At 43.5% G+C, this 21,504-nt stretch overlaps 1 protein-coding gene and 1 long non-coding RNA gene across 2 annotated transcripts in view; one reads left to right on the forward strand and one right to left on the reverse strand.

Moving 5' to 3' along the window:
* Positions 1 to 2,268: 2,268 nt before the first annotated feature.
* The window catches only part of LOC142844261 (uncharacterized), a 40,543-nt gene continuing 21,307 nt past the window's right edge, over positions 2,269 to 21,504 (forward strand). Inside the window, exons 1-6 of the mRNA XM_075962597.1 lie at positions 2,269 to 2,364; positions 3,842 to 3,877; positions 5,393 to 6,033; positions 11,761 to 11,853; positions 14,672 to 14,741; positions 16,983 to 17,099. Coding sequence (XP_075818712.1) covers positions 2,269 to 2,364; positions 3,842 to 3,877; positions 5,393 to 6,033; positions 11,761 to 11,853; positions 14,672 to 14,741; positions 16,983 to 17,099 — 1,053 coding nt within the window. The remainder of the gene's footprint in view (positions 2,365 to 3,841; positions 3,878 to 5,392; positions 6,034 to 11,760; positions 11,854 to 14,671; positions 14,742 to 16,982; positions 17,100 to 21,504) is intronic.
* On the reverse strand, positions 14,786 to 16,349 carry LOC142843722 (uncharacterized). Its single transcript, XR_012909683.1, has 2 exons — positions 16,272 to 16,349; positions 14,786 to 15,468 (listed from the first exon to the last, which is right to left on the reverse strand). It is a non-coding gene; the product is annotated as an uncharacterized LOC142843722 (long non-coding RNA).

Below are 21,504 nucleotides of genomic sequence, written 5' to 3' on the forward strand. Positions count from 1 at the left end.
GAGAGAGAGAGAGAGAGAGAGAGAGAGAGAGACAGAGACAGAGACAGAGACAGAGACACACAGAGAGAGAGAGAATGTACATTATGGTTGGTTTTAATGTCAACTTGCCACAAATTAGAATCATCTGAGTATGGAGGAGTCTCTCCTGAAAAATTGTCCTGATTGTCTTGTAGATGTTATCTCCTTGTTTAAATTACCTAGAGAACCTGTCGAAAATTGTTTGTGTGTGTGTATGTGTGTGTGCATGTGTGTGTTCATGATAAAGAAACTGTGACACTCTAAACTGCAATTTTATCTTTTTCTACAAAATTTGCATAATATTTTCAGGCTCCAGAGCCACCTCAAAATACATAGCATCAACAAGTACCACTTCATCCCTAAACCCACCTATCTCAGGCTACTTCAGCAGCTCCTCGAGACACAGACTACAACTGCATAGAACAAACCAAAAGGTGAGTGACCAGCCTTTCAGCTGGACAGCCCAGTATGTAGGCCCTAGGCAAAACCTGGGCCCTTTACCCCCGACACACCTCAGCTACAAGAGCAAGCGTCCTATAGGCAGTGTGCCCAAGCACCACCTATCAGGTACTGCAATCTACATGTCCCTACAAGCCTACTCATTCTCTGTGACCTCAGCAGCCCCCTGAGATACAGACTGTGACTGCACAGAACTGACCAGAGGTAAGTGAGCAGCAGCTCCCTGAGAAACAGACTGTGAGTACACAGAGTGAACCAAGAGCCACTCCCTAAAACAGGCAGTAACTGCACAGATTGTTCCAAGACACGAGACCCAGACACCTACTGCAAAAGTCAAACTAAGAGCAAAGACACTGCCTGCACCAACTGGACTAACAGATGGGTAGACACTAATGCAAGAATATATTAAACAATCTAAAGAGCAATGTGGCACCACCAGAGCCTTGTAGTCCTACAACAGAAAGACCTGAACCTCCCAACCCAGAAAAAGCAGAAGAAATAAATTTTGTGGGCAAAGAAAAAATTAAAGGCAAATAGGTCATAACACAAAATGTCCAAGAAATCTGGGGCACCATGAAAAGACCAAACCTAAAAACAATAGGGTTGGATAAAGGAGAAGAATAGCAGCTCAAAGGCAAAGAAAATATATTAAACAAAATCATAAAAGAAAACTTTACAATCTTAAGGAAGGAAACACTTATGAAAATACAAGAAACTTACAGAACACTAAATCAACTGTACCCAAAAGTTCCAGTTTAAAAAAATGGGGTACAGAGCTAAACAAAGAATTCTCAGCAGAAGAATCACAAATGACATAAAGACATTTAAGGAATTGCTCAACATCCTTAATCATCAGGGAAATGCAAATCAAATGGCTCTGAGATACCATCTTACACCTTCAGAATGACTAGGATCAAAAGTACTGAGAACAGCTTATGTTGGAGAAGATGTGGAGTCAGGGGATCACTCCTCCACTGCTTGTGGGAGTACAAACTTGTATAGTCACTTTAGAAACCAGTGTGACTTTTTCTCAGAAAACTGGAAATCAGTCTACTTTGAGGCCAATTGGTGTAGAAGGTACTTCTTTCTATGAGTTGCTTGTATTGGTTAATGAATAAAAAAAACTGTCTTGGCCTGATAGGCCAGAACTTAGGTAGGTGGAGAAGACAGAACTGAATTCTCGGAAGAAGAAAGCAGAGGGGAGAGACACCATGGAGCCACCAGAATCAGACGTGCTGAATATTTCCTGGTAAGCCACTGCCATGTGGCGACGCATAGATTAATAAAAATGGGCAAAATCAAGGTATAAGAGCTAGCCAATAAGATGTTAGAGCTAATAGGCCAAGCAGTGATTTAATGAACACAGATTTTGTGTGGTTATTTTGGGTGTAAGCTAGCCAGGTGGCCGGGAAAACAAATAGCATCTCTCCTACAACAGCCAATGATACCACTCCTGGTCATATATCTATAAGATACTCAATCATACCACAAGGACACTTGATCAACTATTTCATAGCAGTATTATTCATAATACTCAGAACCTGAAAATAATCTAGATGCCTACCAACCAAAGAATGGATAAAGAAAATGTTGAAGTATTACTCAGCTGTATAAAACAATGACATCTTGAAATTTACAGGAAAATTGATGGAACTAGAAAGAACTATCCCAAATGAGGTACCCCAGACTTAAAAAGATAAACACGGTTTATACTCAACAATAAATGGATATTAGATATAAAGCAAAGGATATTCAAACTACAATCCACGGATCCTGAGGAGGCAGGTAACAATGAAGACCCTAAGAGTGACACATGGATGGCTCAGGGAAGGAGAAGCAGATGAACTCTCCCTGGGTAAACAGGGGAAATGGGGTTGTAAAGAAGAGGTAATGGGAGATGACAACTTGAGGAAATAGACTGGCTGAGGAGGAAGAGGGACATTGTGGGAGTGAAATGGAGAGATCTAGATAGAGAGAGCCACTATGAGGTTGGGGAGAAACCTAGTGCCAGGAAATTCCCAAGAATCCGCAAGGATGACCACAGCTAAGACTCCTAGCAATAGTGGAGAGAGAACCCTAAGTGGTCTTCCCCTGTAATCAGATGGCTGAATACTCCAACTATCATCATTAAGCCTTCATCCTGTGATGTGGAATTCCCCTCTGTATGCTGTGATTAACATTAACTAATAAAGAAAGCTGGCTTGAGCCTATAACAGGACAGAACAAAGATAGACAGGGAACACTAAACTGAATGCTGGGAGAAAGAATGAGGCATCTCAGAGACACTATGTAGCCCCACCAGGAACAGACATGCCAGAACCACGCTGGTAGTCCACAACCATGTGGTGATACACAGATTAATAGAAATGGGTTAAATTAAGTTGTAAGAGTTAGCTAATAAGAATCTAGAGTTAATGGAACAAGCAGTGATTTAAATAATACAGTTTCTGTGTGATTATTTCAGTTGGGGTTGAGAATGTGGATGGAATATAAAATAAAATTTAAAAAAAATTAAAAAAGGAAAAAAATACATAATTTCTTAAAACTTGTTCAAACTGGGATGCAGTAACACACACCTTTAATCTCAACACACAGAAAGCAGAGGCAGGTAGATCTCTGTGAGTTTAAGACCAACCTGGTCTAAAGTAAGTTACAGGACAGCCAAGGCTACACTGAAAAACCCGTGTCAAAAAAAAAACTAAATAAATAAACAAATAAAACAACTGTGTAAGAAGAGGGTAATTATGCACACGAATGGAAACCTTGCCAGCTAGTTTGGGCTAGGAGATTCATGGATCATGGAGGAAAACCAACAACTGTCACTTTATTAAACCAGCGTTATCTCAAACTGCACTATAAATATTTGTCCTTATAAACAAAGAGAGGTGTCATCCTCACCCCTCATCAAGGAAGCTCCTCTTTGGAATGGATGTAGACCATTATTTAAACAAAACAACTCCCACACCTCAGGTTCAGGAGTAATTGTAGAAGAGGTCAGAAAGATTGTAAGAGTCAGAGGAAAGGGAGTTTGCTATGAGATTGTGACCTCTAGTTATGTCAGAAGTTGTAATCATAAAATTTCAGCATGATTGTCTAAACATGATGTGAACAAGGCAAACATCCATGGTAAAATGGGTGAGCAAAGCCCGAGAGGCTCATTGCTACACAGAGAACTACAGATAGCTCAGGAATGCTGATTTTGGGAGAAATAATCTTCCCCATGAAAGAGTACACTAATTGGCTATCCAATACAAACAGCCTGTCCTATAATATATATATATATATATATATACAAGTATTATGCAGGCTCTGTTTGTCATTGATTTTTTTGTAAATCTTTTTTTTTCTATTTTGTTCATTTCAGCTAGTGTTTGATTATCTCTTCCCATCTACTGTTTGGGTGAGTTGATTGTTGTCGATATTCAAAGGCCTTCAAGCACTTAATTGAGTTTTTCACTTGACATCTCTCCAAGTTTTGAGTAGGGACATAGTGCTCTAAAATTTGCCAGTTTTGACTACCTTATTTATGTTCCATAAATTTTTAGATACTGTGTTTTCATTTACATTCAATTATAGAATTTTTAAACTTCCTTCTCCATTTCTTCCTTGAGTCAATTATCATTCGGTAGTATGTTGATTGGTCTCTATGAGCTGGTATGCTTTTTGTAGAATCTACTGGTATTGATATTCAACCTTATCCCATTGGGGTAATATAAAAGACAAAACGTCATTTCAGTTTTTCTATTTTGAGTAAAGTTTTGCATCCTAATATACAATTGGGTTTATGGAAAGTTTCATGGACTGCTGAGAAGTAGATGTGTTGTTTATTACTGGTGTAAAATGTTCTGTAGATGTTTCTTTAGTCTATTTGTTTTATGTCATTTAACTTCAGGTTTTCTCTGTTCAGTTTTTGTCCCATAGACTTACTTATTGGGATATTTAAGTCATCCACTATCACTATTTGGTGGTTAATCTGTGGTTTTAAGAATAATAGTATTTCTTTTATGAAATCAGGTTTTCTTGTGTTCAATGTGTATATGTCTAGAATTGTATTAGCTTCTTGGATTTTTCCTTTAATGCATATGTATTGGTCCTTCTTATCTCTCTGACTGGTTTTGACTTGAAATCTTTTTCATCAGATGTTAGAATAGTCATGTCTGCATTTTTGTAGGAGGCATGTTGTCTTAGTTATTCATGTTCTGTCTTTGTGATATGACCAAAGAATCTAGACATAGGTCATTGACAGTGTTCCTTGGTGTGGATAGCTTGGTCCCTCCTTAGTTGAATAGGTGTTTGGAGATCTGTTGTTACTCAAATGTAAAAGGCTAAGCAGCAGGTCACTAGTGATTGGAATTCAGTCTTGAGGCAACTCCGTATAGATATGTAAATAAAATATAAGAAGTGATGTCTGTGGTAAGAGGAGCCATGGACATAAATTCAGACCCTGACTGCTGCAGGACCATGGCCCCAGACATGGCCTAGGCAGCAGCTCCACCCAAACTGTATGAAAACCTGGCATCTGGTCAGTCACCAGAGACCATGTTGATGTCCAAGGGTCATACTACTGCTGGGGACATACTGATCTGGATGACCATGTTGCCACTGTGGCCATGATGATGTTGGGGATAAAGCTGCTTCCATGTCTGGATCCCTGGTCCCATTACAGCTGGGATCTGTATTGATGATCATGTCTTAGGGACTTCAGGAAACTACTGCAGGGCTGAAAACAACTCGACACGCCGAGCTGACGGCTATTCAAGGAAAAAAAAGGACAAGAACTTGGGCCTTTACCCAGGCAGTTGTAAAATCTCTGTTTTTCGGTTATGGTGCTCTGCACGCCATCCAGAACAGTCGCCCTGGGAACCGCAGGAAGTAGCTCAACGGAGAAACAGGAAGTCCCGCCTCTTCCTCCCAGAGGGAAGACGGTGAGCCAGAGGAGTCAGTCAGAGGGCCGAGCAGGAGCGATTTCCCCGACAAACGACGTGGCGGGGGGTCTGGCGGCAGGGATGGTTTGGCGTCGGCGGGGGTGCGGGAGCAGCGGCCTGCGGGCCCGAGCGGGCGGCGCGGCGTCGGGTGTCCGCGGGCCGGCCGCGCCCCCGCCCCCTCCTCCGCCTCCGCCCCTCCCCGCCAGGGCCGACGCCGCCCCGCCGCACGCCGGGACCCAGGCCCTCGCCCGTCGGCGGCGCTCGTCCCGCTGCCCGGCGACCTCCGGCCGGTGCTGCAGCTGTCGGGGCCGCGGCGGCCTCGCGCCGTCTCGGGCTCCTTGGGCGCGGGTGTCCCCTCGGCTGGAGCGCTGACAGCCGTGCTCGGAGTCCGCCGCGCCGCCCTCGGCTCCGGGATTGGCCGTTCCCCGGTCCGTCCCGGAGGAACACGCTTCCCCGGCTGCCCAGCGTCTGCTCCGAGGGACGGGCTTCCCCGCAGAGGCTCCGCGCAGCCCGCTCCCGTGCACCCGGGTGCCTTGCCGAAGCCGCTGCCGCCTCTGCAGCCTCTGCCGCCGCTGCCACTCGCGCTTCTTCCGTTACGCCATGCCGGTGACCGGGAGCCCACGACGGAAAGGTAGGTTCCTGCTCTGCGCGACTGCCGGGGGACTCGGGCCCCTGCGGCGGTCGACCCCGGTCAGCTTGGCAGTGGGCAGTGCGCCTCGTCCCACTTAAACTCGGCACCCTCGGGACCACCGCCGGCTGTGCTTGCCTTCTGTCTTCAGTTCAGTCTGCTGGGCGATGGGAGCAGAGGCTGCTGACCCCTGTTGGTAGCGTTGGGTTTTGAGTGGAGCGTTTATATTGAAGAGTTCTGGAACAGGACCTCTTGGCGGAGTTGGCCTCTGTGAAGACACTGCTCCACACTCACACCCCCTCTCTTTCTCTGTATCCCTCTTCCTCTCCTCCTCCCCCCTCTCTCCGATTTTTTTTTTTTATGTAATGGGATGTAAAAGTCCAATGGTGACTTTTTAGCCTATGTTTGACAGGGCTGGTCACACACAGTATGTACCTAATTGGTGGGATCTTAGTCCATCTTGAAACAAAATACTGATTAGAAAGTATTCGAAGATCTCCTGTCTGTTGAACATACGCTATAACTCATAAAGCAGGACAACTTTGTATAGAAGTTACTCCAAATTCACTAACATCCATAAAATAACTTGAGCAAAATCAATGTTCACAGTCAAATGTTTGGTACTTGTTCCAGATAGGAGTATTCCTGTTGGCACAAGCCAGGCTCTGTGCTACAGCAGATGAGAACTGGTTACATTAAAAAACCCCACCAGGTAACTTCCACTACATTTGCAGGTCTGTTTTAGCACTTACAAGGTACATTTATTAAAATAGCCAAGTGTTAGCTTTCCAGAATCTAGAATAATGGCCGGCACAAACAGGAAGTGGAGACATTGCTTTGGGACCATACCCACTGGTTGTGCTCCACTACAACTTTTCTACAAACCTGAAAAACGCTTAAAAGGGTTTTTGTTTGTTTGTTTTTGTCTTTGGAGACAGGGTTTCTCTGTAGCTTTGGAGCCTGTCCTAGAACTAGCTCTTGTAGACCAGGCTGGCCTCAAACTCACAGAGATCCACCTATCTCTGTCTCCCGAGTGCTGGGATTAAAGGTGTGCGCCTCCACTGCACGGCCCAAATTAGGCTTTTCTTACTGGAAGAGAATGCTAGTAAAATAGAATGCTAATTTTTTTATTTCTCTCTTAAAAATAAACGCACCACACACATATACATACACATGGGGGGCGGGGGAGGTAGGTTTGCTAATTAGGTGGTGAAAAGAATCCTAGTTTGTAAATTCCCGAATGAGTTAAGCTGTGCAGATCCACCTGGCAATTGGACCCTCTTGGCAATAAGTGAGTGCTAGTGGGTGTTTCTGCACGGTGGCCTAACATTCTCCCTAGTTGTGGAGTTCATACAGGAAGCATTTCTTGTCTGCCTGCTTTGTCCCAGTCATTGTAGCAAGTAAACTGATGGTCGGGATAGCGGAGTACCAGGTAGTAACTGGCCGTGGCAGTACAGTCTCGTGTTGATCCTGTGTTCTCTGAGGGCGAGGCATTGCACTGCTGCTCATGGTTCTTGGGTGTCAGCTAGGAATGGGCTTTGACTGATGTAAGCAGAGGGGCATGTACTGGAAGAGTCATAGCAGGCTGGAGAAATGTGTTCCAGGAGAGAGACTGGGGGTCTGACTGAGGTCGTAGCTTGGCCACATCCTGTAAGTAGTCTGCTTAGAATTTTGCTACTGACTGGAGAAACTACCACCTTTGTGATGCACTCTTGAGTCCCCTCTGCGTCTCCATCATTGCGTCCTTTAAAGTTCTAAGTGGTAGGACATAAGATTGGCCAGACCACCTAGTTCCTAGGGAGTGGAGACAGTGTATTTTCTGTGTCACAGCATCTCATAAACAGCCCTGGATTCTTTTAAAATATGAAGGTAACTTCAAGAGCAAAAAGGTTTAATGTGACTATTACCAGTCAGCTTGTTGGACTCCTGTTAATTTACCCTCAAAAACTGGCTAAGCAAGGAGAAGTGGCATTTCAAGTGCTGGCTGGTGTTTACCACTTTGGTGTATACTTGAGCATCTGAACATTTTGAGTGAAGGCAATTGGAGGTGCTACTTGTTATTGTTGCAGGTCCCGTGTAGTCCTAGGTAGCAGGACCCTTAGCTCTCTCGACACAGTGTAGTCTTTGTGAGAGTGCAGGGAATCTAAATGCCTCTGCTCTTAGCAGCAACTGTCATTGCAATTTCTTTTCTTTCTCTCTTTTTTTTTTTTCTTTTTTCTTTTGATTTTCGAGACAGGGTTTCTCCATAGTTTATTTGGTTCCTGTCCTGGCAGTAGCTCTTGTAAACCAGGCTGGCCTTGAACTCACAGAGATCCACCTGCCTCTGCCTCCCGAGTGCTGGGATTAAAGGCGCGCGCCACCACCACCTGGCCTCTGTCATTGCAATTTTTGGGAGGGATAGTGTTTACCCCAGAAAATTGGAAGTGTCTGAAATACTAAGGACTTGGTACTAAGGAGTAATAAAGGTAATAAACAGAATTCCATGAAAATAACAATAATGTTTTGAGCTCTTAGTTGGTATAAACTTTTCATAATCTCATTTAGTCCCCAGCACATTCTCTGAAGCCGTGTCCTACATTTTATCCACTATGGTGCATTCAGTTTAGGGTAGGCACGCAGTTTGTGCAGCTCTGTGCAGTTCTTAAATGGTGGAGCTAGTTTCTAGCCAAGGCAGTGTGACTGTATAGCCACTCTTTGAGTCATAGGCCAGTCCACTGACTTCATGACACTTTAGCCAACACTTGTCCCATGGTTCAGTCCTTAGATGTCTGATTGTAGGCACTTTGCCCCCAGGCAGTGTATAGTCTTGTTATCAGACACTTCGTAATGTGCGGCAGAGCCCAGGAGGAGGGAGGAAGGCCATTGCAGGGCACAGGGTACCCTAAAAGAGGGCAGGGCATTCTGGGAGCTGTCAGGGTAGCTGAGCAGAGCCCTGGGAAGTACAGCAGTCAGAAGCAGGGCTCCAGGTGTCAAGCTCCTTCTCAGGTTCGCTTGTTCCACTTTCACACCTTAAAATTGCAGCTGTCTGTATGTGTGCGCATCAGCAAATAGGAGCTCGCTGTTCATGGGACGCAGTTCTAATTTATGTAGCTGGAAATAGTCATGTACAGCTTAATAAAAGATTTACATATTGAAGGTGAAACTATAAAACATTTAGAAGGTAATTCGGGGCAATAGTTATATGTATGATTTGAGATTTTTGAGTCAATCACAAAAGATACAAGTCATAAGAGAAAAAATGAGTTTTATTGTCATTATTAGTTTGGATAATGGTATATGAAAAAGACCCAGAAATGATCAGGCAGATTAACAAAATTGAACGTGTCAGTACATATTATTGGTAAAAGTTTAATGCTATTTGAAGAGCAAGCAGCAAAAGTCAGAATAATAGGAAACAGGTTAGGGAGAGAGCAGGTAAAGTGATAGCTGCTAAAGCCTGATGAACAAGTGAGAAGTCAGGGCAAGTAAGCACTCTCAGCTCTTGTGGAGGGACACAGCCAGCCTGGGATACACAGCACAGAAGCAGAAACTGGAGACTGCCTCGACAAGGTGGAAGGCGGAAACTGACTTCTGTATCGGCGAAAATGAATGCAGACAGAAATTGTAATAATACATACAGCTTTAATTGATAAATAGACTTATAGAACCAGAGGTTCCAGCGGAGAACAGGAAAGCAGAAGGGGCGGCCGGGAGTGCGCCCGCAATCTTTATAAGTAAAAAATATCCTCGGGGGGACCCCACCCTACAGACTTCCTCTACAAGTACGCACCCATTCTCTCCCCTTCTCTATTACACACACGCAAACACACACACACACACACACACACTTAGAAAAGAATCTTCAAGTATATATTTTATACACCCTCACCAAAGAGATAAGTATAAAGATGCTCCCGTTGATCAGTAGCTAGAAGAACTAATTGGTGTGTAATTTATGCACTGCTTATACCCGCTGTGTGGGTCTTGGACTGTGGTGGAGGGGTGGCGAATGTGCAGGTGGCCATAAGGGTCCGGCCTCTCAGCAAGCGGTGAGTCTGGCAGGGGCGGGGGGGGGGGGGGGCGCCTGAGGCGTCAAGTGAACTGAGAGGAGAGCGAGAAGGCGCCTTTCTCTAGGTGGACTGGCCTGGAGAAAAATCAGACTCACAGTGCCCTGAGGGCTCAGGGTCCAGAAGCCATGAAGGCCTGGAGGGACAGGGCTTCAAGTCGAGCTTTCCCGTCAAGCTAGTAGATAGCGGTTCCTGTGTGCCTCCCTCCAGAGGTCGCTGCCCTGTCTACACGTCCCTGGCATCTTGCCAACAAGAGTTTCTTGGGACCCTGGCTCCGGTCTTGGTGCACTTAGTAGGGCCTTTCTCGTGCATCATGACGTGAGGAGGTGCAAAGAGGTGGGCAGTCTCCACTCCTCATGGTGACCCAGGAGGACCCGAGAGGACTGAAAGGTGTGTTCATATACATATATACATGGGATTCCTCTGTGGGGACTTAGGAAAAAGGATTGTCGGGATATGGGAGGGAAATTGAGGCCCAGAGAGAGAATGTGATTTCAATCTGTGCTCAACAGCTGACGTGATTTAAGAACAGAACTGTGACATGGGAAGGGGAAGTTGCTCCTTAGTGCCAGTTCCTTGTGCCTGCGCCTCATTCCACACCTCTCAACCCTTGAGGCAACCATTGTGGAACTGAACATTTCATCCTCTCCCACTCGGGAAGTCAAAGAAGGCTTTGCACAAGGGTTGATGTCTGAACTGTTCTGAAAGATCTTTGAGTTTTCTGACAGGAGGGGAAAGTGCAGAGCTCTCTAAAGTAAGAGCAGGAAGAGAAAGTAAATTTAGGCTGTTAGGGTGTAGATGGGAGCCTTGGACACGTGCGTGGATAGACGCAGGGTGTGATGGGCGAGAAAATTGGCAGAGTGTGGTTCTATACCAGATGACATATCTTGAGATTTATTGTAGAAAAAAATCTTCAATGTCCAGTACACAGAGGTCAAGAAAGGCTTTGTCTCCTATGACAGAAATAGTATCATGGGGTGTTAGTTTTGTCCTTGTAGAGGTCATTTGCTTTGAAAAGTTTTGACAGAATGAGAACCATGAGATAGGAGGAAGACATAAGAAGATATACCCATGCCAGTGTTGTTGGCAAATGCCTTTAATTCCAGCACTCAGGAGGCAGAGGCAGGTGAACCACTCTGTGTTGAAGGCCAGCTCGGTCTATCAGCCTAAGTTCCAGGACAGCCAGGACAATTGGTTTTTAAACATCTGGGTTTGCATAACTACACGCGGTGACTTAGGGTTGGAGGCTTCCAGGGAGCAGCTATCCAGGAGGAGGTAACTGCTGGTAGATTTCATTCTTTCTAAACTAATTTTTAGGGTTCTTAGGATAGCAGTATTGACCACTCTTAACTTTTTAGTTCCTTGGAAACCAGGAGTTTCAAATAGCATGGATTAGATTAAGAAAAGGATGTTGAAACCCTTTGTTACTTGCAGTCGTTGCCGAGAATAACACATCTCATCCAACAAAAATGAAAAACAATCAGGGAACTTATTTACTTTCAGCTCCAGTGAAGAGGCTTGAGAGTAAGTGGTAGATTAGATCATCAAGCCTCCTGGTCTCCAGGTGTGAGCTGATTTTTAGCAGGCTGCAGATCCACAGTCACTGATTCAGGAGTAGTTTTGTAAACAATTAGTGTGATCTCAGCTAAGACGTTTAGACTAGACCATTCTCCAATTCCCACAGAATTCTGCAGAGATGGTGGTGGTACCCACTGCTTATTGACGCTGTTTTGCATACGGAGAGTCTGCTGACTGTGTCATCTGTCCCAACTTACAGGTAAGTTATCATGACTGACAACTGTGCTTGAGAAGGAACCATCTAGCCCAAGCTTACATTATTTTTCTCCAAATGAGAACATGGTCTTGCTTAAGTTCTAGAAGCAGGATTTGATTCACTAAACCAACCACACTGCTCCTTCCCAAGATGCTCAAAATTGTTCCTGTGTTCTATAGGACTTGAGAAAATGCTGGATGAAATAACACAGAAGTGATTTTGGAGTCCTCCCCTTGACCCATATGTTTCCCATAATCAGAAATTCTGTTTGTTGGTTAGAGATGCTGCCATTGCCTGTCCAGAGTCATTCGCCACTGGAGAAAACACCTGCCCCACTGAGCTCTGCCCCACTGCCCTCTACTTTCACTTGGTACCTTAATTTGTTTCACTTTTTGGTTTTTGTTTTTGATCTATAAAATAGACTAAAATGATAATCACGTCAATCTTCTTTTCTCTTTTTTTTCTGAGACAGGGTTTTTCTTTGTAGCCCTGGCTGTCCTGAAACTCCCTTTGTAGACCAGGCTGGTGGCAAACTCAAAAAGATCTGCCTACCTCTGCCCCCTGAGTGCTGCGGTTAAAAGTGTATCCCACACCACCTGTCTCCATGTCAATCTTTTTATAATACATTTTATTAGCATGTCTTAGTTGTACAAAATAATGGGCTTTATTATGACATTTGCACATATGTAGATAATGAACTTTGATCATATCACCTGTTACCATTTCATGTCTAATCAGGTGTTAATCATATTTTTAGTGATCGTTTTTGTTCTTCTGGCCTCTTCTCGTTTGTTCCTTTTTTGAGTTTTAAAAAAAAAATAAATACAAATGTGTAGCTTGGTTAAATTCCCCTCTAGAACAGTGGTTTTCAAATTACAGCACACATAAAATCCCTGCCCCCCAGAAGCTGGTTATCATCTGCTCTACTCCTCTAAACATTTGAATTAACTCAGCCTTCTTGTATTCTTCTTAATTCTGATGTAGGCAGCCTGTAGACTTACTTCTATTCAAAGTCTTTGATGCTAAAGATGGATTCTGCTGATGGGCTCTGGCAGCTAGTAATAGTGACTGCTTTGCCTTGCTTAGGGCTTTTCCTTAGTAGGACTGGTTTGAACCGTTTGAAGCCAGCTTCTTTTTGTTGTTGTTGTTGTTTTTGATTTTTGTTTGTTTTCTGAGACAGAGTTTCTCTGTGTAGCCCTGGCTGTCCTGGAACACTCTCTGGCTGGTCTTGAACTCAGGAATCTACCTGCCTCTGCCTCCTGAGTGCTAGGATTAAAGGTGTGTGCCACCCAGCTGAAGCCAGCTTCTTCCTTGAGATTGATGTCCTTTCTGCCCTCTTAAAATTTAATGCCAACATGTCTGTAGGTGAGCAGAGGAGGTAGGAAAATTTCACCTACTTGTGGACTGATGATCCTGGGAGTTGGGAATATCTCTGTACATGGGGGGTGTGTGACTGGGTGATAAAGCACTTGCCTAGATGTATAAGACAATGGGCTTGATCACCTCCACCAGAAAAGAATACCTCTCTCGTGTACTGTCTTCTGTATAGTGGACAAGAAAGTACAGTAAAGCCTTAAGGGGAAAGAAACAACAGAAATTTAAGTTCAACTAACAAAGATGCTACTTAGCTAGTTACTTTTCGTTTGTTTTGTCTTGTTTTTTGTTTTTTCAAGACAGGGTTTCTCTGTATTGCCCTGGCTGTCCTGGAACTACCTCTGTAGCCCAGGCTGGCCCTCAACTCACAGAGATCCACCTGCTTCTGCCTCTGAAGTGCCGGGATTAAAGCATGTGTCACCACTGCCCAGCTAGAGTTAAGTTTTATCTAGGACTTTATTCCAGATACACCAAGTGCCTTCAGTTGATGAGCCATCTTGTCCTAGCCAGAGGTTTTTGTTATGAAAAGAGTGGGCTTCAGATGCATGGATCACCATAATAAGCCATTAAAAAAGCCTATTAAAATGAGTAAGTTTAAATCCCCAGCACCGCAAGACGAAGTTTATAGTGAATGTAAAGGTGGGCTAGTTGCTAGCAGTGTTACCACGTACGGACAGTGTAGGAGGATTTCTTAGTACCTTGGCTTTCTCCAACTTCAGAAGTACGCCCAACATTTCAGCAGAGAGGACTGCAGTGTTCTCATCAGTACTTTGTACAGTGGTTCAGAGACGGTGAGAAATTGTGTCTTGCACTGGACCAAAGATATTTTCCAAGCCTTATTTTAAAGCTATAGTTAAGGATCAGACAGATCTGGACTTAAATCTCAGTTACTGGTCCTGGCTGGGTGGCCTTGGATGAGTTATGCAATTTCTCTAGGCTTTAAAATTCTGTCAGAATGAAGACATGCTATGAAGTGGTATCAGGAGAGTAGGGTGGGTAGGGAAATTACAGTGTCCATACACAATATGGTGCTTTATACATTATCACCGAAATAAATGGTGGTGACAGTTAGTGCTTCCGGAGTCAAAGTGTCTGATCAGGAAAGTGTGCCCTCAAGGGAGTCTTCACGTGCTTTTGGCTATTTATGGAGACAGGCATTGCACTTCCTGGAACAGGGACAGGAGTGAGAAAACTAATTTCTTTTTGTCTTTTCTGTTTTTGTTTCTGATGTGTGTGTGTGTGTGTGTGTGTGTGTGTGTGTGTGTGTGTTAAGTGGGCAGCAGATGTTTGTAATTCTAGCATTTAGGAAGAAGAGACAGGAGGATCAGAAGCTCAGTCATTTTTGGCTAGAGAGTAGATTTAAGCAGCCTGGGCTACCTAAGATTCTGTCTCAGAAAAGAAAACAAAAAGTATTTCTTCTCATTGGAATTCTGTTCTCATTTCTTAGCGAGGCCAAAGAAGGGGGAAGAATTATTGTGGAAGTTGAGGACAAAGTGGCAAAAATCAGGAATTTGAAGGTAAGTCTGAAATTGTGTTTGTTTTCTTAGGTACGAATCTATGATTAAAGGTGACTCTGGGGTGAATATGTTTAATATATTAGAGAGCAGGAGATGTAAGGATTGTGGGGAAAGCTTAGACCAATCATAAAGTAAATAAACAACAAAAGAATTATGCTTAGAGTCCAGAAAATGTGGCGTTGTAGTCCATGCTGTTAAATAGAATAGTGCAGCTGTTTTGGAAACTGATAAGAGCTGCTTTGAAACCAAATCCAGACTATGTAACTCATGCTGGGGGCAATTTGTATGCCTATGTAACTCACCTGGCCACCAATTAAACTTTATCCTGAGCCCCTCAACTGATAATACTTTATCCAGGTCATTATTGGGAATTTTAGTATTTGTCTGATAATGCAGGGTTTGTGTTGGCCATAATATGGTCCAGATGTCAGACATCAGCCTGCAGATCCCAGAAGGGAGTTGGTCACTAGCCCGAGTCTTGTTCAGATTTCTTTTTCCACAACCCTGCTTAAATTTGGAGCTCAACTGGGCAGACACGGGGAACGTCCTTCCCTGCTCCTCACCCTGCCCTCCAGAGTCAAATTCCTCCATCCTTCCTGATGCAGAAGATGAGCTGGTTCTTCTTTTGTGGTCCTTGAGCAGTGGAAAGAAACCAGGGAGGTGATCACGTGATCGATGCTGTAGTTAGCTTGTGATGCAATGCCAGCCTTTCCAAGAGCTGAGGAAGCTGAGGCAGAGTGAAGGTCATCTAAATCCCAGCCCTCAGAGCTCTGGTCACCCCCCCCTTACTTCCCTGCTGTGATTTGTTTCCTCTTGTCAGCAGCTCCTGTTAAAGGAGGGGTCCTGTGAAAGTTTAAGCAGGAGCTCCTGGAGAACAAAGGGCCTTCCATCCCTTGCCTTCCCTCTTACTGCCCTTGCTAGTTTGTTGTAAGATCTCACACTCTTGGGTCTAGAGAATAAAGTATGTCCAAGAGGAAAATTTAAAAGCAAATTAAAAAAATATTATTTTATGTGTATGGGTGTTGTGCCTGCATATATGTCTATGTACCACATAGGTACCTAGTGGCCTAAGGGGCCAGAAGAGGGTATCAGATCCCCCAGGCCTGGAGATACAGATGGTTAAGACCCACCATGTGGGTGCTGGGAATCAAGCCCAGATCCTCTGGATGGGCTGCCAGTGCTCTTAACCTCCGAGCCACCTCTCAAGCACCCAAGGACAGATTCCAGTTTGCCCTCTACACACTTCCTTAGCTGTTGGCTTCCCTAAGGTCAGTTGTTTATGAACAAGCTATTCATTATGACATCCATGTTCTTCTGTAGATTTTGAATGGCTAATGTCAGAGCTACCTTCCCCTTTTCTAACTTTCTTCTTGTCTAAAATGTGTTTTGGGTATATTTTCCCCTTACCCTTGATATGGGCACTCTTAGTGCTGCTTCCTCCTCAAGGAGCACCCTCTGTGGCCATGCTTTCCCACTTGGAGCTGACAGAAGACAATGGAGCAGCCAGCACGCAAAACTGTGCGTGCTTACCGACTGGTGATTTTGTAGCATCCTGGCCATTTTATACCAGCGAACTAGGAACTCAGGGTGTGCACCAGGTATCCATTCTTTAGTTTCTTGTCTCTGGAGAGGATGAAAATGCAAAAGGCATTTTATCATAGGAAGATCATTAACTCCTGAGTGCCACAGTTTAAATACCAAGACTAGGCATGTCTGTGAAGAATGCCAGCCATTCTACCCAGTACCCAGGGCTCAGCATAGTTCCACGTTTTGGCCCTACCCTGTGTTCAGCAGCTATATTATTCCTGGTTATTCCATTTAATACTATTTCCAAGTCACTGAAGGTAGATTCCTGAAGGATCCCAGCGAAAGCTCCAAGGTGATGAAATCTGCAGCACCCAGAGGCTGTGCTACTCATGCTGTCAGTCTCCTCTATAGAAATGCCTAGGGAAGAGCGAGTGATGAAGATGTCCTTTAAAAGAGCCTGTTTCTCCTGCACTGTCCTGTAGTTCATGTGTTTGTGCGCAGACACAGGCTTGTGTCATGGGCATATTTAGTTCCTGGGTCTTTCTTTGTTCCTAGTGAGATGGAGATAGATGTTACCTCTCTTCTTTTGTGGCTGTCGTAAACATTATAGTGATAGTCCAGGTCTCTGTAATCATCAGAGAGCATAATTAAGGGCCACTGTCCAGATTCCAATGATATGACAGGAAAGACACTGGATGCTGTGTTTAATTTTAGGTGAACAGTCGACCAGAGAGTTCTGGAGACACCCGGGAGAAGGTTGTAGCGTTTGGTTTTGATTACTGCTATTGGTCAGTCAACCCGGAGGACCCTCAATATGCATCTCAGGAAGTGGTAATGTCATTTTCCCTCCATTCTCCTTTTTACAAATGTTTGCTGTAAATTTACTTTTCAAGGTCATTGTGACAGTTGCAAACTTAAAGTACTCTAACTGCTACTTTTAACTTTGAAAACTCTCAAATGAAAACTGGTTTTCGAGAGGAAAACCCTCAAATACATTGTGGAATGTTTAAAGTTATTTTAATGATAGCATTAGTTTTTATAACTGGATACTTAGGTAAATTAGCATGGAATCTGGGTGATGAGTGTATTTTATGATATGCTGGTTAGAAACTAATGTTTTAATCTGAGAAATGGTAATACGTGGCATCAGTTTCTTTTCTTTCTTTCTTTCTTTCTTTCTTTCTTTCTTTCTTTCTTTCTTTCTTCTTTTTTAATGTGGCAAAGAGGTGGAAAAAGACTGCTTGGTGAAGGTGTGGGAACTTGACTAGTGTCCGTTTCAAATCTGGGCCTCAGAGTCTAGGAGTGGGGCTTAGTGCAGGTAGTCTTCTACTATTGGAATAGGTCAGTGTCTTAGGGGTTTTTATTGCTGTAAAGAGATACCATGACCATGACAACTCCTAAAATAAAGACACGTAATTGAGGTGGCTTGCTTACAGTTTCAAAGGTTCAGTTCATTACCAGGATGGAGAGCATGGTGACATGCAGGCAGATAGATGTGATCCTGGAGCTGAGAGTTCTACATCTAGACTTAGAGGCAACAGGAAGTTGACTGACTGTCACACTGAGTGAAGCTTGAGGAAAAGACTTCAAAGCTGGCCCACATAGTGACACACTTCTAATAGTGCTACTGCCTTTTGGGGCCATGTTCTTTCAAACCACCACAGTTAGTAAGGCTCACCTCAAACATGGCATACTTGTGTCTGTGTATATATGACTTAGATGTTAACAAAGTGTCACCATTCATAGATAGCTGTTAGCAAGATGTCACTATCTATAGACTGTAAAGTATCACTATTAATAGATAATGGTTAGTAAGATTTTAGCATTCAGAGATACCTGTGAACAAGGTGTCACCATTCATAGACAGATGTTAACAAGATGTCACTGTTTATTGGTGGATGTAAACAAGAATGTCACCTAGGACCTGAGCAGTGTTGGCGTACACTTTTAATCCCAAGTGCTGGCACTTGGGAGGCAGAGGTAGTCAGATCTCTGAATTGGAGCCCAGTATGGCTTATATAGCAAGTTCCAGGCCACTTACTCAGTTGAGACCCTGTCTCAAAAAACAAACAAACAAAACAGATGTTAATGTTAGTAATTCACAGGTAAATGTGTGATGATGACTAATTTCAGTTGTCAGATTGATGAGCTGTAGAATCACCTGGCAGACTGGCGTTGGCAGGCCTGTAGGGATTATCTTGGATAACGGTCAGGTAGGAAGAGCCTGTCCCTGAGAATGGTACCATTCTGTGGGCAGGAATCCTGGGCTCTATAGGAGAGAAGGTAAGGTGAGCACCAGTGTTCATAGTGTCCCACCTCCAGACTGGATGCTGTGTGACCAGCCACTTTCAGCATCTGCCATCTTTCATTCCCTGCCATGATAGATTGTACCCTGAACTGTGAGCCAAATAAACTTTCCCCCATTCTGTTGTTTTTATTAAGGTATTTAATCATAGCAACAAGAAAAGTAAGAGCGGGATCTGGGGATGGTAGTGCACACCTTTAATCCCAGCATTCAGGAGGCAAAGCCAAGGATCTATGAGTTTGAGGCCAGCATGGTCTGCATGGAGAGTTCCAGGGCAGCGAGGGCTATAAGTGACCCTGTCTCAAAGAAGAGAGAAAGAACACATCTGTCTTTATTCCATGATCCTTTATCCTATAACCCTGGTGTTACTAGCTTCCTATTATTTGTAATTTTTTAAAATTACACTTATTTGCCAGGCAGTGGTGGAGTACACCTTTAAGCCCAGTACTCAGGAGACAGAGACAGGAGAATCTCTTTGAGTTTGAGACCAGTCTAGTCTACAAAGCCAGCTCCAGGACAGGCTCCAAGGCTACAGAGAAACCCCATCTCTAAAAACTAAATAAGTAAATTATGCCACACACATATAAGGAGGCCAGAGAACAATTTTTAGGAGTCTTTACTCTCCTTTCACCTTGTGGCCCCAGGGATCAAACTCAGGTCTTTAGGCTTGGTGGCAAAAGACATTTCCTACTGAGCCAACTCCACAGCCCTAACTTTCCATTCTTAAGGAAGATCTTCGTTGATAAAAATTGTATTTATACCCTATTAAAAATATTTGGATGTTCAGCCAAAACTTTTCATCAAAATTGATCTGTTCTCCCTGGTGTGAATCTGCACTAATGCTAATCTGTTTATACTCTGAAATTAGACCCACATTTGAAATAGGCACAGATACTAATTTACTGTCTTACTTTGAACAAGCTACTTAAAATCTCTATGGCCTATTCTTATTAGTTATGTGTGTGTATTATTACCATTGTGGTAGTGAATATCTCAGAATTACCATATGATGAATTATTTGTTAAAGTACTTATGTTCATTGCCCACCTAGTAAGTTGATATGTGAGTTTTTATGTGCTTTCGCTCAGATCCTGGCACAGTGAGCAACCATTCTCTTACAGCACATGAGAAGCAAATACGCGCTTTTTCTTTTTCCTTTATTTTTATTGAGCTATACATTTTTCTCCCCTCTCTTCCTTTCCTCTCCCCTTCTACTCTCTCCTGTGAGCCCCAAACTCCCAGCTTACTCAGGAGATCTTGTTTTTTTCACCTTCCTATGTAGTAGATCCATGTATGTTCTCTATTTAGGGTTCTCTTTGTTGTCTAGTTTCTCTGGGTCTGTGTCCTGTAGGCTGGTTTTTCTTTGCTTTATGTCTAAAAGCCACTTATGAGTGAGTACATGCTATATTTGTCTTTCTGGGTCTGGGTTACCTCACTCAATATGGTGTTATCTAGATCCATCCATTAGTGCACACTTTTTCTAACCCTTCTTTGAAGCTGTGTATTTCTCCTGGGACCAGCATGTTCTGCTTGGGAAACTCACCTAACTTCCTCCTGGTGATGAGCAGCTGTTGGGGCAGGAGTTCTCTGCTCACACACATTTGAAGTCAGGAACGGTACTTATAATGCAGTGGTCTAACTGTTTTTCAGTTTATATACATTTAAATAATCTCAACTTTTAGTAAAAATTGCCTTTTTAGAATTGCAAGCATATCTACAGAGATGACAGGAGAAAGAATTTGTTTTCATCTTGGTTTTGTTTGCTCTTGCTTGATTGGTCCTCCTTTCTCAAACATTTCCCCTTAAGCATCACATTTGATGTGTCTATTTTAGAGGAGACAGATAATCACAGTGTGGTAAGTACTATGCTTTTTTACTTGTGCATTGTGTGTGATGTACATGTCTGTATGCATATATGTGTGCATGTTTGTGTGCACAGGAAGGTATGCTTATTTGCTGGCGTGTGTGTCTGTATGTGTGTTGGAAGTATATGTAGGCTTGAAGTTGACCTTCCTCAGCTGTTCTCCACTGTTTTATTGAGGTAAGGTCTCTCTGAACCCAGGATTCACCAAGTCTAGCTAATCTACCTACCTAGTTTATTGTAGGGACTCTCCCACTTCTGCTTCCCAGATGCTGGGATTACAAGGGGTAACTACACTCTCCCAGCCTTTCTTCTCTCTTTTTCTTCTTCCTTCTTTTTCCTCCTCCTCCTTCTTTCTTCTCCCTTCTTCTCTCTTCCTTCTTCTTTTTCATCATCTTCTTCTTCCTCCTCCTCCCCCTCCTCTTCTCTTTCTTTCTTTCTTTCTTTCTTTCTTTCTTTCTTTCTTTCTTTCTTTCTTTCTTTTTTTGAGTGTGTGTATGTGTGGTTTTTTTTGAGACAGGGTTTCTCTTTGTAGCCATGGCTGTATTGGTACTTGTTCGGTAGACCAGGCTGGCCTCAAACTCAGAGATCTGCCTGCCTTTGTCTCCTAAGTGGTGAAATTAAAGGTGTGCATTACCACCACTGGCTCCCACTTTTTTTTTTAGTTAGAGGTGCTGGGGGTACAGATTGTGGTCCTCACACTTGCATGGCCATCACTCTGTCCATTGAGCAGTTTTCCTCAGTCCAACAATGTGGAAAATAACACACATTTTACCCAAGCTTTTCATGGAATTTCAAGGGAGATATATACCAGGTGTGGTAGCGAATGTAATATTATGTACCCATATTAATCCCAGCATTTGGAAGGCAGAGGTGGATGGATCTCTTGTGAGTTTAAAGTCAGCCTGGTCTACATAGTCGTTTCCAGGACAGCTAGAGCCTATCTCAAAACAAAACAAAAAACAAAGAGAGGGGTGGGTAAATTGTTATTCTCAATGATGGGAAGAAAGTATAAAAATTTTTGTTCATATTATAGAAGATGGGGCAGAAGGAGTGTAGGAGCTGGAGAA

The sequence above is a fragment of the Microtus pennsylvanicus genome, chromosome 2 (genome assembly GCF_037038515.1).
Source record: "Microtus pennsylvanicus isolate mMicPen1 chromosome 2, mMicPen1.hap1, whole genome shotgun sequence".
Classification (NCBI taxonomy): Eukaryota; Metazoa; Chordata; class Mammalia; order Rodentia; family Cricetidae; genus Microtus; species Microtus pennsylvanicus.